This window comes from Ranitomeya variabilis, chromosome 4 (assembly GCF_051348905.1).
Source record: "Ranitomeya variabilis isolate aRanVar5 chromosome 4, aRanVar5.hap1, whole genome shotgun sequence".
NCBI lineage: Eukaryota > Metazoa > Chordata > Amphibia > Anura > Dendrobatidae > Ranitomeya > Ranitomeya variabilis.
Window position 1 is genome coordinate 223178459 of NC_135235.1, and position 17964 is coordinate 223196422.

At 41.7% G+C, this 17964-nt stretch overlaps 1 protein-coding gene across 1 annotated transcript; it reads left to right on the forward strand.

Moving 5' to 3' along the window:
• Positions 1-391: 391 nt before the first annotated feature.
• Positions 392-15974, forward strand: LOC143768683 (myelin-associated glycoprotein-like). Its single transcript, XM_077257329.1, has 10 exons — positions 392-446; positions 576-625; positions 1452-1805; positions 5741-6040; positions 7949-8218; positions 9995-10264; positions 12078-12171; positions 13581-13719; positions 14785-14820; positions 15617-15974. Exons 2-10 carry the CDS (start codon positions 583-585, stop codon positions 15716-15718), a joined length of 1608 nt encoding a protein of 535 aa, XP_077113444.1. The 5' UTR covers positions 392-446; positions 576-582; the 3' UTR covers positions 15719-15974.
• The last annotated feature ends 1990 nt before the right edge of the window (positions 15975-17964 follow it).

Below are 17964 nucleotides of genomic sequence, written 5' to 3' on the forward strand. Positions count from 1 at the left end.
GCTGCACGGTGCGCATGCGCTGACTTTACTTTCGAGTGATCGATGCTCTTTGGCTTTCCCTGTCACATGCGCATTATAGTACCTTGCTCCGCTCTTGGAAAGTCAGAGAGAAGTGCGCCTGCACAGGAGTGCAGTTTGGTTCCCTTTATTGGTACTGCTTATTATGGAGCACTCTGCTGGCACTGTTCTTCGGGGAAACTAAGTTGGCACCATTTATCAGGGACTCTGTTGGTTTTATTTGCCAGGAAGCAGTTGGCACTGTTTATATGGAATTCTCATGTGGCAATATTGTTTTTTGTGGGGGCACTTTGCTGGTACTGAATCTGAGGAGCCACCTTGTGGTGGAAATACCATGTCAAACTTTCTTATTTATTTGTTCTACTTTTTCATAGACCGAAAAAAAAAATATTTGAACTAATTGCATCCATAACTTCAACAGTTGGGAGGTGAGAAATACGATATTGCTTTATATATTTTCTGTCCGATACAATAATGTACGATCATTAATGTAACAGGCTAACAAAAGAATGTACAGTAATCTACATATTCATCATGAGTCTTTCTTTCCTTTTTAGCTCTACCATGGACCAGAGGCATACTTTATTTATCGCCTTCTTATTGAAAGGTATCCAACTTTACATAGTTTACCTACTTAAAGAAAGTGAAATTTCTTAAAGGGGATGGCTCACCTTATTAAATGGGGAAAAGTGCAAAGTGATTTTAGAAATAAGCAAGTTTGCAATTTACTTGTTAAAAAAAAAAGATTTTTTTTTACTGCTCATTGCATAGCTTACCAGCCACCACTCATTTCTATCAGCAGTTACCTGTATGCTTACATACACTTTGCTATAGAGATAATGGATGTGGACAACTTCAGTGCCATCACATTGCACTGATGCTTCAAAGCAAAAGCTGACTCTGCTTGCAGCATTGTAGAGCGCACAGTTCAGGCAAACAATGCAACCATACCACTTTTCTGAACATTCAATCATCAGGAATGAACCCTGCCCTTGTGCCCAAGCAAGCAGAAGCCATGATGCATATTTTTGTCCTAGCAAGCAGAAGCCGGGAAGCAGATTTTTCCTGGCAAGCAGAAGCCGGGAAGCTGTGAAGTAGAGAAGTGATGCCAACTTTCTTTGGCTTGGGAGTAGGAAATACTTAGTTATGCTGCAACATAAGAACTGGTGATGTATCTCAGCTCCATAAGTTGCCATTTGTCCATGGAGAATCAGAGCCAACGCCATCCCATTTTTATGATCACTGACAGTGCCACTGACTAGAGTGTCATAAATTAATGTTTCATGGGATATTCTGGCATATTTGTAATCCTCAACAATTCCATTATTAACAATTTGATGATTGAAAAAAATAAGTAATGATATAAGATAACCAAATGTAAAATATACTTTGTTTTTGTAATTTTTTGCAATGTTTTGTTTGTTCTTTTCAAGGTCTTCAGTACAGTTCTGCACAGTATAACCTTGATGTTCCCACAAAACTTTGGGCAATGAAACACTCTTGTGTTGTTATTCCCTGCAGTTATAGTTACTCAGATCCTAAACTACCAAGTGACAGAATTACAGGAATATGGTTCAGCTCCATAACTGACAACACAAAGGGTCCACAATTTATTAATAGCCGAACTCCTGAGATTCACACGTCTTTCATAGGAGACTTAAGCAATGGTAACTGCTCCATAAAAATCCATAACGTCCAGCCTGAAAACTCAAAGATTTACAAGTTCCGGGTAGAAATGGCACATTTTAAGTATTCATACTGGTCTTCTGTCTGGCTGAATATTTCAGGTAAATTATGGTAATTATGAGATTTTTAAGATGCTCTTATATACTGTACAATGACTCTGTCAGCAGGCTTTTGCTATGTAATCTGAGAGTTGCAAAATGAAGGGGCAGAGAATCTGATTCCATCGATGTATCATTTACTGGAATGCTTGGTGCTGTTTTCTCTGCTTTAGATGTAGCAGTGACTAGAATGCTGAGCTGTGCATAACCCGGAACACACCACTGATTGGCAGCTTCTTGTGTATGCTGTGCATAGCCAGCAAGCAGCCAATCAGTGTTAGAGGGTGGCGTTACACAGATTAACTGGACTGGTTTCACATTTGCACATAATGCTAAACAATCTGGCACGAGTGTGTCACGTCCTCCTGGGAGATCTGGGGTTAGGCGATCTTTATGTACTGTGAATTTCACATCTTCCATTTAGCCTTTGTGTTTTTTTCCTCATATTAAATGGATTTTGTTTCCTCTGGCATTGAATTGGTCAATGACTCTTTGAATGCTGGTTAGAGACATGCAGCTCCATGTCACAGCTGCTCCTGACCTGCTCGTTTCTTCTCTCTATAAAACCTGACCAGACATTCTCACCCCTGCCTGTGAAACTTTTGCTTCCTGGCTTGCTGGAGTTGGTGTGCTGAAGTTGGAGTTCATAGTTGCTGCTGAAGATTGTTGTGTGCTGTTTTTGGGTGTATGATTTCTTCATTATCTTATTCTCCTTTAGTTTGTACCTTCCTATCCTCCCCTTTACTCCTCTTGGTGTTTTTGTATTTAAGATGCTTTTTGTTATCCCTGTTTGTCTGATGTGTATGCAGGGCTGTATTTGCCACTAGGCACTTGAGGGCACGTGCCTAGGGTGGGGGCAATGCAGGGGGCGGCACCTGAGCAAGGTTTTTTTTTTATAAGTCCTGGGTCACCTCCCGACCGATCACCCCCCCCCCCCCGCCCCCCGCGCCCCCCTTCCCGGCCGAAACCACTCACCCTCCTTGAAGACGATCTCACCCTGCTCCAGCGATGCCTGGTCTTGGTGTCTGCAGCTTGTCCTGAGTGAGCGGTCATATGGTACCGCTCATTAAGGCCATGAATATGAGCATATTCATGACCTTAATGAACGGCATCACATGACCGCTCACGCAGGAAGAAGGTGCTGTGTCGGGAGTCAGGACAGAGCTAGAGGGATGTCGGCGCGGCCGCGAGGTGTGGGACAGGTGAGTATGAGGGACGGGGGGACAGGGGAGAGGGGATGAAGGAGGACAGTAAGCTGCGCCATGCAAGATTGGGGGGGAGAGAGATGAGCCATGCATACAGGAGGGGGAATATGAGCCATTCATACTGGGGGGGAATATGAGCCATGCATACAGGGGGGGGAATATGAGTCATGCATACAGGGGGGAATATGAGCCATGCATACAGGAGGGGGAATATGAGCCATGCATACAGGGGGGAATATGAGCCATGCATACAGGAGGGGGAATATGAGCCATGCATACAGGAGGGGGAATATGAGCCATGCATACAGGAGGGGGAATATGAGCCATGCATACAGGAGGGGGGATATGAGCCAAGCATATGGGATGGGAGGGAGATGAGCCATGAGTATGGAGCATCATGTGTGGCTGTTATACAGTATGGAGCATCATGTGTGGCCAATGGCCATTATACAGTATTGAGCATCATGTGTGGCCATTACACAGTATGGAGCATCATGTGTGGCCGTTATACAGTATGGAGCATCATGTGTGGCCAATGGCCATTATACAGTATGGAGCATCATGTGTGGCCGTTATACAGTATGGAGCATCATGTGTGGCCATTATACATTATTGAGCATCATGTGGGATCATTATACAGTATGGAGAACTGTGTGTGGCCATTATACAGTATGGAGCATCATGTGTGGCCATTATACAGTATGGAGCACTATGTGTGGCCATTATACAGTATGGAGCACTGTGTGGCCATTATACAGTATGGAGCATCATGTGTGGCCATTGTACAGTATGGAGCATCATGTGTGGCCATTATACAGTATGGAGCACCATGTGTGGCCATTATACAGTATTGAGCATCATGTGGGATCATTATACAGTATGGAGAACTGTGTGTGGCCATTATACAGTATAGAGCACTATGTGTGGCCATTATACATTATGGAGCATCATGTGTGGCCATTATACAGTATGGAGAACTGTGTGTGGCCATTATACAGTATGGAGCATCATGTGTGGCCATTATACAGTATGGAGCATCATGTGTGGCCATTATACAGTATGGAGCACTGTGTGGCCATATTTTTTTGTTTATAATTTTTGTATATAAAACAGTGTGATCAGTAGTGCTAAATGGCAGTGGTTGGGACGTGGATATGGGTGTGACTAGTTGTGAAATGGGTGTGGTCAGAGGCATGGCCTAAAATTTGCCGCGGCGCACTACGCGCACCACAAACTTTATACCTCCTTCCCTTCTTCAAAGGTTGGGAGGTATGGTACCGCATTTGCCAGATCATGGCAAGTGCTGCAAATCCCATAGGGAATGAATGAGGCCGAACGCAGTGTTGCCGTAAGTGATCCGTTACGCGGCACATGCAGAAAAACTGCCGGATCTGCTGCAAAAGGCGACTTTCACATCAGCGATTCTTGCCAAAGTCACTGCCGATAGTGTCATACTCACCAAAGGGGGAGGCAGCACTAAAAGTGCCTAGGGCAGCAGAAACTCTAAATACGGCCCTGGGTGTATGCACTAACATATCTGTCCCAGGCCTTCTGGGGGAGGAGACAGCTTAAGACATTAGTAGGAGCATAGTAAAGTCAACGACTCGGGATCTTTTTACCTCTTAAGTGTAATAAGGACCTATATTTAGACCATACAATACAAGCCTCTACAGAAAAACATATTAAACAAATCCAATAACAGAAGCGAAACAGCCAAAGTGAGATAAAATGTAATTTTATTGAAAGCACATAATGCAAAAATATGAAAAAAGATTAAAAAAAATATGTTATAACAGAGGTAGAATTAATCCACTAGGGGTGCCAAAATGGTAGGTACAATGAGTATCATGCACACATAAATGAACAGTGCCAAAACCTATGAAATAGATATTAAAGGCATGATGTCTGTATAAAGAAACGTTTATGGGGTATGTCCCTTATTGCATGCAATGAGCTCACGTGATACCCAGGAGTATAAATAAATCCAGATGGTCATATAGAGAAGTACTAGCTAAGATAATGCAGAAGTAGAGGCAAATCCAATGTGGAAGTCCAGCCAGAAGAACACTTGCCATTTTGAGTGCTGGATTCATTATTTTATATTCCACAAGAGGAGATTGTAAAAGTGTTAATCTTTAAGAAGAGGGTGTAGATACTTTTGTCTAGGGTTATTTTGAGTCTCCCACTGTATATACACAGACAGACACCAAGGGTGAATAGAAGCTTACACATGTACCTTTGGTGTTACTCTTTCTAACGTCCTTCTCCTCCTGCTGCTCCACAATACACAGGAATCCATCCTACATCTCATTATACATTGCTACCAAAATCATCATCAGAATAGATATTACCTGGGTTTGCATGCTGTATTCTCACTGCCTACCCCCACACAATGGTATCTTAGAAGCAGGAAGTCTCACACAGCTGTCAAATAGTGAGACATCAGTCTCCCATTCTTAAAAGGTCAGATCTTACATCACTAAGGTTTTTTTCAATGTTTCTAAATATCTAAACTTTAGAATGGTTATATATTTAAATCTCTAGTTAATTCAGAATTCAGAAGAGGCAATTTGCATAGTTAATTCATGACGTTTTCACAGAAGTGATAGCTTTTCTTTAAGACATTTCCAATGTTTAGCTAACTTCGCGTTTGATATTTTGCAAGTAGGTGGACAATAAATTAAATAATTAAAAAATAAACTAATGATATCTTTTTTTGTTATTTGACTTCAGATAACCCTCCACATCCCATTGTGATCTTTCCCAATCAGACCATCCCAGAGGCTACAGAAGTTACTCTGAAATGTTCAACAGTGTACACATGTCCATCAGATCCTCCGGAGCTGGTGTGGTCTTCGCTCTTGGGACAAGTCAATGTAACGTGCATTTATGAGGGTGCGGGAGTGTGGAAAGTGGAATCCAAGCAAGTCATTAATACGTCCAGAAAACATGATGGGATGTCCATAAGCTGCCATGCAAGCTATTCTTCGGGAGCAAAGTCGCAAGTCATGAGAAGGAACCTGAGCATCATTTGTAAGTCTAAATTGTAAAACATGTTGAAAATGATTTGCACTCGCTGTACCAATGCATACATTGCTGTCAATCATTAAGAAGGACCATCCACTGGACTCCTAATTTTTAATGGTTTTTGTATTGAAGCTGGTGGATCTAGGTGGATGGTTGAGATGTTGGTGGAACTTTAGGTCTGCCAGACGTTATCCCAGCTGTGGCCAGTGTGAAATGCTGTATTACATGGCAATAAAAGTTAAAGGGACTTGTCACCAAGTCGAACATTAACAAATTTTCCTATTATTTTATGCATTATTACTCTGCCCTTTTGGTAAAGACCATAAAAAGCCACTTCTCCCCCACCTCCTGAATTTATTATTGACCCTACAAAAACTATTAAAATAATTATTGCCAAACACTAAGAAGACTGCCAGGTTCCTCCCTACCAAATTCAATAAAGAATGGATGAAGAAGCAGCAGAGAGGGAGACATTGGCACAGTAACAGAGCTGTTTCTTTCAGTGTTTTCTATAATCTTAGTGCTGGATGCACAGCTACACTGTTCAGTGTTCAGTACTCCGGTATAATGACCTCCATGCTTCAACTTTTGAGAGTGTGATGCAGAAACATGGAAGAGCTGGAATAACTTGTGTCTGTGTGTGCTGGGTATGGGAGATAGCTTAGCCTCTTGTCTCTACCCACCAGCTCAGAGATAAGTGAAAATTAGAAATAAGGTCAAAAGAGGAAAAAACTGGTAAAAATAAAACAGAATAAGTCAACAAATGGTCAGATATAGTGTTGTTTGTCAAGTACAAGTCACCTGTATGTTTTCTTGAGGAAATCTAGGTGTTATAAAAAGACTTACAAATGGATGAATATATTGTCCAAGGGGAAAGTCGCAAGAGAAATGTAATGTCCTGGTTGACGTGTTTCGAAGTGGTACTTTTTATTCGTAACCTCGGTTATAAATAAGAATTATCACTTCGAAACGCATCAACCAGGACATTAAATATGGGATTTTATTCAAAGTGCTTGATCAACCACCTTCTTTCTCTTCATGGACTGCCTTCCCTTGGATTTGGGATCCTGTACACTCATGGTTAGGTGAGCTGATCATACCAATTTTTCAAAAGCAGTAAAACTGTGCCTAACAGCAGCGACTGGAGCTGAGCTTCAATTGCTGCTGACAACTGTTTAAATAAACTTTTTTTGGTCATATGAGATGGTTGCCATCAGCTCCCACTGACCCTTCACTGTGCCATCATTTGCCACTAATGGATTACCATGGCACAAGGGGTCACACAGGTTTAAGTCCCCAAGCGGAATAAAAGTTTATAAAAAAAAAATAAAATAAAAAATATATAAAAATAAAAATTTCAATCATTCTTGCTTTAAAAAAAGTTATAAATTATTTTTATCAAAATATAAAATTAATCAACCCATATCTTAGATGCTGTAAAGAGAAACATTGAGCTTTATACTTCACGACAACTCCTTAAAACATGCACAAAAAGTCAAAGTATCATATGTTCACCAAATTGTTATCATCAAATCCATCAGCTCAACACACAAAAAAATCCATGAAACGGTCGATATATAAATAGAAAAATAAAAAGTAACTTATTTAGAAAAAAATGGCAACACAATTCCATTTTAATTTTTTTTGCAAATTTTATTTTTTTCACGACTTATGAAAAAAAAATATGAAAGTTTGGTATTGCCATAATCATACTGACCTGGTCCTTTTTACCATATAATGAATGTCATCAAAACAAAAAATAATTGTCAGTGGAAAAAAAAAAAATGTTTAAACAAAAAAAAAATGCAAACATAAAAAGCGAAAATTTGCTGCAAATATTAAAGAGAATTTCTATGATGGCCCATATTTCATTGAAGAGAACACATTGTAATATGATTATTTGTATGATTTTAGATAAACCAGAAATCCTCCAGAAATCTCACTGCAAAAAGAACCTGAGTGCAATAATCTGTGAATGTGCAGCAGTGTCAAATCCTCCGGCGAATATTACCTGGCACCACACAGGGATCAATGTCACACAGACAAGTGGATTCTCCATAAATTCATCATCAAATGGCTCCAACATGGTGTCCAGTCTGGAAGGAATGATGATGACACCAGGAGATCTATGGTGTACAGCCAGCAATACACAAGGCTCCGTGACCCACATCCTACCAATTTATGGTAATGATGATGGTGTAATATGACGGGGCACACTACCGTATGTGGAATCAGGGAGGAGTCCTTCACCTAATATGGGGCCTTGCCTTCTTCTGGATCAACACGTTAAGTCATAGGATGAACTCAATAAACTCAGGTCCGAGTTGCTTTAGTGTGCAGCTGTAAGAGAACACCTAGACCCTCTTCAGTATACAGCTAGCAGCAGCAGGAGAGCTAGGCCTCAAACGTTGGGAGTGACAGATCTCACACCTTACGCAGCTCAGAGCAGGAGAAAGGTTGGCTTGCAATATAGACTCTTGCTGAATCTGCCAAATAACATTCTAAAACCATGATTCCATAAGGATTTATGGAGGTACTATACGTCCTAGCCATACATCATGTATAATTTTGAGATCCCCTGAACATGGTGAATACTCATCTGGTTCTCGACCCTTTGTAACTCCCAGGAGTATGAAATACATGTAACATCAAATAGAAGCCAGATAGTGAAGTATTGTTTGGTCCCCATGTGTACCAGCGGCTCAGCTGGATCAGATGTGCCAGAAAAGAGTTATGTATGATCTTTCATAGGTTTTGTAGTTTTTTAGCTGCAGAGGCAATGGGATAAGATTTAGGTTCAGCCCAAAAGGGCAGGAGATAGGTGACCCAAAGGGGGTAAGGCTAGTGAAACTCCATGTAGTCGCTTTCTCTGTCATACATGTGGTCCACGTCAACAGTGGAGGCTGCATTGAGTGACGTGCTGTGAGGGACCTAGCCCATGCCACCTTGCGGCCCTGTGAACCCTTGATCTAACATCACCTGGTAAATGACAAATATTTTGCTTACAGTATATCTTATGTCCTACCACTGTCGAATTGGCATATCTGACCACTAAATATGTGTAACCATCGGGTATATAGTGTATTGTCTAGTGTGCCCTTAAGGCGATTAAATATATAATTCAACCTTGGGCTGCTCTTTTATCTAGATCCACAAATCCACACTTCCGTTTCTCAGTTAAACTTGCCATTCTACCGGGGCTGGTTTCTGGCCTAATATAATCTGGGTAACGAACCAGGCTTATATCGAATGAGGAATGAGTGGCAGTCCTACCAAGCTGACCAGGTGCTGTTTCACACTGGTGCTAGTAAAAGGGGCCTCTCAGTCTGTCAGGGTTGTGGGCGAGTGTGGTGCCACTTTAGTGGGCCACATCCTCTCACTCTCCATGTGGACAGGGTGTCTGTGTGTAAAACTGCACCACGTTGACTTTATGTGTCCCCACGCGGTGTGGAAAGTCACGTTGATGCAAGTGAGAAGACCACAACATGTGACCTCGCTGACATAATAGTGACGTCAAGCGGGGTGGCGAGGTGCGGGTTCATCACATGTGGTGGCAGTGATGGGATTCTTCATGATCTCTCTGGTGTCATACTTCACAGTCCAATACAGCAGAGCTAAGTTTGTTTGATGCAGCAGAGCTGACTTTGTCCTAGAAAGCAGACCTGAGTCTATCCGATGTAGCAAAGCTGAGTTTATTTGATAGAGCATTAATCAGTTGTCAATCAAGTTGAACTGAATGTGTCTGATATGCAAAGCTTCTCAATAGTGCGATACTTTGTGATTTATATTACTTAAGAAACTGTACAACTTTATCCAGTTGTGACAAAGAATGATTTAGCTTCATTGCCCATAGATTACTTTGAGTCTTTTGGGATTCTTTACAGATTTATTTATTTATTTTTTGGAGGGGGTCTCTTTTTTCCACTTACTGACACAGTATTTAATATTTTACAATTTTAGAAAAGCCGCAGATCCTCCAGGAATCTCAATGCAATAAGAAGATGGGTGCAATAGACTGTGACTGTGTGGTGATCGCTAATCCTCCAGCAATAATTACCTGGAGCAGCACAGATGGCACCGTCACTGACATCTCCAGATTCTCCGTAATTTCATCCTCACGTGGTCCGAAGATGGTGACCAGGCTGGAAAGTGTGGTGATACCCCCAGGAGGTCTGCACTGTACAGCCAGCAATAGGGAAGGCTCCGTGTCCCAGAAACTATCTATTTATGGTAAATCATAGCTACTGATATAAAAATGTGGCAAAATGTCACTTTGTGCGCCAAGTGGGGGCCCGATTAAGTGCAGCCAAATTTCTTGCAGTCCCATGTAAAATTACAGAAAGTGTACAACCTCTGGGAAATGATAAACCCATCTCTGTTACAATATTACATGTAGTACTTCAGAATAAACTGTTGCATGACAACATGAGGAATAACACTATAGCTCGCCATTATATAACTTGCAGTAAGCATTACACTGCTCCCATTTATGTCAATGGGACATCCTCAAAATGGATGGATGCACTGGGTCCTGCAGACTGGAGGCACTCTTCGTAGCTGCTATTTGTTGATGTATAAAAGGTGCAAAAAGTAGTATAAAACACACAAAAATGGTTGAATACAATAGCACAAAAATTAAAAGGGCAGCAAAGAAATATCTGCTGGGCTCCCAGGCAACATGTTTCAGACCTGCATGGACCTTTCCCAAGAAAGGTGTCATGATCCAGACCGGGTTTTGGGTCCTGTCTCTCCTTTCCCGGTCTGGTTATGTCAGGGGTTAACTTTCACTACCTCGTTCCGATGTCGGGTCTGCTATTTCTCTGCACTGCATCCTGCAGGCAGTGCCAATTATATTTCCTGCCTATGGCGCGTAGCTGACTCTGGTGAAACCCTGATTTGTCCTGCTGCGTTTAGCTGTCTTAGCCCGTGTCTGTTCATTCCTCTCTTCCTGCCCCAACTCTGTGTGTCCCTGTGTGTTTGGATTCCCCAATACTCGACTCTACTTTGGCTCTGACCTGATCCTGTCTCTTCCTTCTGGTACTTCTGCTATGGACCGGTACTGACCTTTTAGCGCTCTTCTGACTCTGTGTTTGGCATTCCCTTTGGTACTACGCTATTCTCTGTTTTCGACCCGGCTTGTCTGACTACTCTGCTGCCACCTGGTGGTAGCCTCACTGCAGTTCTGCTGGTCTGTTCTGAGCAGGATTTCAGCCCTCTCTCCACTCTGCTGCCATCTAGTGGAGTTTTGCATTTACTGGCAGTGCTGCAGCGTGACAAAAGACTTCACAAAAGACTATGCAGACATGTTGCTTGGGAGCGCAGCAAACCTTTTTTTTCTGCCTTTTTAATTTTTATGTTATTGTATTCAACCAATTCTTTTAAGAAGATGTGATTGCCGGCTAATGTTTGGACTTTTGCTATTACTGGGATATTTTGCTGTGCACCTGGCATTGGGAGCTGATTGCTTCTTTCTGTTTATTTTCTTTGTTTAAGTGGTCTTCTCATTAGGTTGTAAGCTAAATTGCCATATCCACCTCTTCTCCCTTTATTATGCTCTGTTTGAGTTCCAGTTGGTCAGTAGGAGCAGCCTCCCATTATAAGACCCCTTCTGAAAATCAGAACTGATTGACTGCACTCATTGATAATTGTAATTTAACGGATTTCAAGAGTTAAATGTGTTAATTTTATCACTATGGCCAGCAGGGGGAGTCATATGAATGTAAATGTAATACCTCTACTGACCACCAGGAGGGCGATCATGACAATTCTTTGAGTAAAATTCACTGCCATATTGCAATGTATATGATTTTGATTCAGAAATGCAGTTTAAATGATGCAGAAATGCTGCAAATGCGCAGTGGGAAAAATCCACATCAAATCCACATGTGTGCAGGAATCTTATTCATTGCAAAACTGAAAACCACAATAAATTGCACACAATGGATAATTTATGTGCAGAAAATGTTTGCTACGTGTAGAGGAGATTTTTAAAACTTAACCTTGTATCATCTATTAGAATAGTTAATCACTTTCTGTTTGTTAGTGGATTGGACAGTGCCTATCCTGATTGGTGGAGGGACTCTCGCTTTCCTCGTAATGTGCGTTTCTGGTGCAGTCTGTGCAATGAGAAAATGCAGGTATGTAATGAACAAGTATATACAGTGCAAATATTGTTTTAATGGGGAAAAAAATTGAAGGTTCATGTATCATATATATACAAATAAGTATGTTTAGTAAAGTGCAGGAATATAAAGAGCAGTCATGTATTATATAGAGACCTCCCAGGCCATAGTGGCACATTTAGGCCACTCACATTAGCACCAGCCGGTGTTATGTTAAAAATTTTCTCCAGGCCATGGCAACATGTTGAAGCCACATTGGCTGCTCACAGCGGCATGAGCCAATATGCGATGTGGCCTGGTGCCATTGCGTTGCAAATCGGCTATTGGGATATTTTCAAGAAATGGCCATGATGATTGATCCACTCTTCACAATAAGTGTAACTGGACATGACATACAAAGACTAACTTACAGTATCAAAAAGTGTCCATGTAAAACATAAGAAGGCGTTTGGGCTACGGATCAACTGTCCAGCTCCAGGTGTTACACTAAACTCACGCCACTGCTTGAGAAGGCTATCATGGTGCAGATGAGAGTCAGTGATGGGTGGTCATGCGGAGCGCTTAGGAAGCAGCCCAGGAGTGGACAGAATGTCAGGTATCTACTGCATCACCAGCCGAAAACCTCCAATGGAGGATGGAAGCAATGAGACAAAGGAAAATGGTCTTAGGAACGCAGGAAAGAGACACAGACCAGAGATGGGGTTAAACCACGACGCGTTTCGACGGAGCATCCATTTTCATCGTCATGGAACATCCACCTGATGAAGACGGATCCTCCGTCAAAACGGGTTGTGGTTTAACCCCATCTCTGGTCTGTGTCTCCAAAGACCGTTTTCCTTTGTCTCATCATGGTGCAGATGGCATTGGAGGATGGAATGGAGGTCTGTCCTCTTTGGTGATGAGTCTCGCTTTTGTCTTGGATGCAATGATAGCTGGACATTAGTCTGGAGACCACGTGGGCAACCACATAAATAGGCCTTCTCAGAAACACCACACCAGTCCCACTCCTAGGATTATAGTTTGGGGTGGCAAAATGTTCAGTGTTCGGACCCCTCTATTATTCATGCCAGGTACTCTAACATCTCAACGTTTCATTGATTTGGTCATGAAACCAGAGATACCGCCATTTCTCCAAAATGTCCCAAAAGCCGATTTTCAATACCACGACACCAGACCGCATGTTGGCTTGAGCCACCGTAAGAAGCCAATCTGACCTAATTATGCTGCCATGGCCTGCAGCGTCTACCATAAATAATGATCTCTGATAATGTTTGGCTTTATACTCCGACACTGTTTATGGGGGCATGCTGACACTCTTTATCTAGGCACACCAGCACTGTTTTTGGGATACATTTTAATGATAATTTATGTAATTATTAATTATACCTGCCAATTCCTTATTTCTACCTTCTTTTTGCATCAAGGAAAAATAAAATTGTGGAACCAAATAGTTATATAATGGAAGACACAAAATTTAACAGTGATGTCAGTACCAAGGATGGGAAGAAGAGGCCTCATTCAAGGAGAGATGTCGATGACAATGACACTTGTCTTATATATGAGGTATAATCATAGAATCATAGAATGTTAGAGTTGGAAGGGACCTCCGAGGTCGTCATGTCCAATTCTCAATGCAAGATTAACTAAACCATCTCAGACAGATGTCTGTCCAGCCTCTGTTTGACGACTTCCATTGGAGGCGAACTCACCACCTCTTGTGGCTGCATGTTTCACTCACTGATCTCCCTCACTGTCAAAAAGTTTTTTCTAATATCTAATCGGTATTTTCTCCCTTTCAGTTTCATTCCATTGCTTCTCGTGTTTCCATGTGCAAATGAGAATAATGATGATCCTTCTACACTGTGACATCCCATGGAATATTTTGGTAGCACATTTGTCCCCTATAAAACAAATTGGGTTATATTACAGTCTATAGTTTTCCCTCCACCATCTTGTCTTGACATAATGCAGTTTGAGTAGTGAGAGAAGACTTATGAATGTTTATAGTTCTCGTGGGATCGGAATCAGATGTGAATAGGGCATAAAAAAGGAAGTGTTTATCAAATTGATCTGAATGGCAAGTACCAGTGTGGCCCAATGAGTTTCACCCTGTTGGCTTCTTCTGGTGCATAGCCTCTTTCCAGATCTACTTTTAAGCCTGCACAGGTAAACATTGGGAAAATGTAAAATTACATGTCAATCATTCAAATGAAAAAGTCTAAAAAAGTAGGAACTCTTGTTTAGTGGCTCTGTGATCGGACTCATAGCGGGGAAGTCCTGATTGGGAAAACATCTATGATGTCTATTTGCCGTAATCACCGCTTCGAGTTCATATCTTGCATTGGTTCCTGGAAAACCATGGCCCATGACCGGTTTTAATTCATAACACATTGGAGTAAACTCTGGCAGATTTTTTAGGATACCCACTTTAATGTGGTGGGTGAAAAAAATAACACTGAAAAAAGTCACGTATTTTAGCATGAGGCAGATTGTGGGTTTTTTTTTTCCACTAGTAAAAAAGAGTAAATCACTTAGTTGTTTTCTCCTTTAGAAAATTGAATAAATCTCTTTTTTTCATCTTTGCACAGTGTATTTCTAATCTTCTATCATTGTTTCCCCACTTTACAGAACTCAGGAAATATCTATATGAATTCTATTTCCCAGGTAATGTATTACTATCATTTTCCACCAATATATATGTGGAATAAATTTTTCAGATGCACATTTTTTTTCTCCATAAGTAAATTTGTGAACAGTTTTCTCTTCAGACACTCAAAGTACCTATTTCACAGACAATATCCAGAGCTGTAATCATAATTCTGTTGATTGTTACTGAAAACGGTCAACAAGTTTGTGGACAAGACATTCTAACAGCTTAGCTGAACTCATAAAGGGGAGGATATTTTTGGCAATTATTTTACCTTCCCTTGTGTAAATTTAACAGTAGACCCAAGGTGACCATATCAATCAGATAGCATCCAGTTGACCACTTGTTTGGCTGACAGCTATCTCTGCTCGCCCCATTAACAACATATAGCTCTTGGCTTAATGATTCTTCGGCCTACAGCTATATTCCATGAGTCCATTACACATAGGTACACTCAGCTTGGCAGAACTCTTCGGTGATCCCTGAGAAAGCCTCTGCCAGACTCCTCTGGCAGTGACTTATTTTGTGGAGAACGAAAGGATCGGCTGTTGAAAATATTGTATGGTATTCCAGATCCTATACTTCCCCTGACATTATCCGTCAGAGTCCAGAGTCCCTCATTTATAGCAAACGATCCTGATGACATCGGTAGATTTGGATGATGTTAGTCGTATATGTATGGGGGGTCTTTACACAAGTTGTCCTTGCTTGGCCAGGTTAAACAGAAGCCATTGTAAGAGGCAAATAAAATGATATTTTAGATACCATGACGTTAATTTGGAATTTTTCAATGTTAATTTCTGTACTTAGCAGAATGTTAAAGAAGACATTTCTGTCAATGGTGATGAAGACAAAGGGAAGAAAGAGAACAGAGCAGTAGAAGAAGACATTTATATCAACTGTTTATCTTATTAATAGCTGAACCCCTGAAGAATCCTTCCTTGGTGGTGAAAAGTTTGGAATCTCATTCATTTTTCATCTTTGCTTTTGGAACAAGTTCACATTGGTTGATCTAGTTAGTCCGGATGCATGATGACTGTATATGGGATTATGGGATTTGTTCTTCTTCATCTCTACGTTTACAAATTGTGGTTCTTTTTTCGAGGAATGTTTTTTGGTGATAACTTTAATCATGGTATTTATTGCCCATGTTTTTGCTATTGTTTTACTTTTCGCTTTTAACTATTTTTTGTACAGATTAATAAAATTTGGATTTGTATAAACTGTGCCAGACAAATTTATGACATGTATTATATTCATCCCACTTTATCTGTTTTCTTCTACTTTTGGATGTTTGTTACTATTTATGGAGTTTAAATCGGGAGTGGTGCCACGCATGTTTATTCCCTTGTCCCTACAAACACCACTACCGAAGACATCATTTTCTGCATTGTACAGCATAAAAGCAGACATATCGGGTAGGCATTTACTCCTGAGGAAGCTACATCATGAACAGTACCCATGTCTCTTACAATGTCCACAACATAAGACAGCTTCTATAATGACCACTACATATGACTAGGGATAAACTGATCCATTCTAGTTTCAGTTTTGGTACCCAACTCGACCTTTATTCCAAGGTTCGGTTCGGGTACCGGAACCTGAACCAGAACCCAAATCCCATTGAAAACAATAGGGACCAGGACTTTTGAGTCAGAAAACTCTCTCTCTTTTGGGAGAAGTCCATTTTCGGCACTTAGCATCAGACACTAACTGTCCGGTACAAACCCCAAACGTTTAAGCTCGGGTTCCCTCATCTCTTCATATGACATCTCTTATAGTAACCAGTACAGATGGTGTCTCCTGAAATGGCCACTACATGTGATTAGTGTTGACTCTGAGCATTCCGATACTGCAAATATCGGGTATCGGCCGATATTCGCTGTATCGGAATTCCGATACTGAGTTCCGATATTTTTGCGATATCGGATACCGGAATCGGAAGTTTCCATAGTGCAGTGATGCACTATAATGGAGTGCGTGTGTGTGTGCGTGACCGTGGGGGCTTTGTGCGTGCCTGCTGGGGCTCTGTGCGGCCTGCTGGGGCTCTGTGCGGCCTGCCGGGGCTCTGTGCGTGCCTGCCGGGGCTCTGTGCATGCCTGCTGGGGCTCTGTGCATGCCTGCCGGGGCTCTGTGCGGCCTGCCGGGGGTCTGTGCAGGCATCGTCCGATGGGACTACAAGTCCCATCGGACGATGCCTGCAACACTGACAGTGATTGACACATTAGCCAATGATGGGACAGTAGTAGTCCGATCATCCGGCTAATGTGTTGCATGTAAAAAAAAAATACTCCATACATACTACATACATACTACACACATACATACTACATACATGCTACATACATACTACTTACATACTACATATTACATACATGCTACATACATACTACATGCATACTACTTCATTACTACATGCATACTACTTACATACTACATACATACATACTACATACATACTACATACATACATACATACATACTACATACATACTACATACTGTAAGATTGCTCCTACTGAGTGTATTGGGGGACACTCGCTTGACATGGGATTAATGCAGTCAGGCACGATTTTTTCACACAAAACGGTCCATACGGTTTATTAAAGTGTCATAAACCGGGTTGTGCACAGTACATATTATACATTTCATAAAACACAACAGGCACCAACTGGTGATATTAATTTGCAGCTTTATCTTTAACACTTCACATACGGCTTTGTCTCACAGACACTAAACATGCCGGACCTCTCACTTCGTCCAGTTCCCATGGGTGTCCGTACGCCGTACAGTTCACCAATGTCCCAAGTCACATACAGCGCACATGACACTGGGTCGTGGTCTCTAAACACGCCGAACCTCACTCCGTTCAGTCACCGTGGGAGACCACACAGTTCATAGAACATCACAAGCACTAACAGTCTGTATAGGTACCTGACGGGAGCTCTTGCTCCACCTGCTGACTCCTTGTCAGTCCACTCTTCCGGGAAAGCTGCCTCACAGGGATCACCAACTTGCCTGGCGGCATACTTTAGTCAGTCCAGACCCACCGAAGGATGGTAGCTTCCCCAATACAGACCATCCAGAGCCATAGTCTTACTGTGCGCTATTCAAGGATTTGGTCCTACTCCCAGGACCTCCCAACACACCAGCATGTGCTCT

Excerpts from the sequence above, each read along its gene's own strand:
- LOC143768683 (XM_077257329.1), top strand. The coding sequence starts at position 583 with ATGGACCAGAGGCATACTTTATTTATCGCCTTCTTATTGAAAG. Across the intron at positions 626-1,451 it reads TATCGCCTTCTTATTGAAAG|GTCTTCAGTACAGTTCTGCA; the intron begins GTATCCAACTTT and ends GTTCTTTTCAAG. Across the intron at positions 14,821-15,616 it reads ATATGAATTCTATTTCCCAG|AATGTTAAAGAAGACATTTC; the intron begins GTAATGTATTAC and ends TGTACTTAGCAG.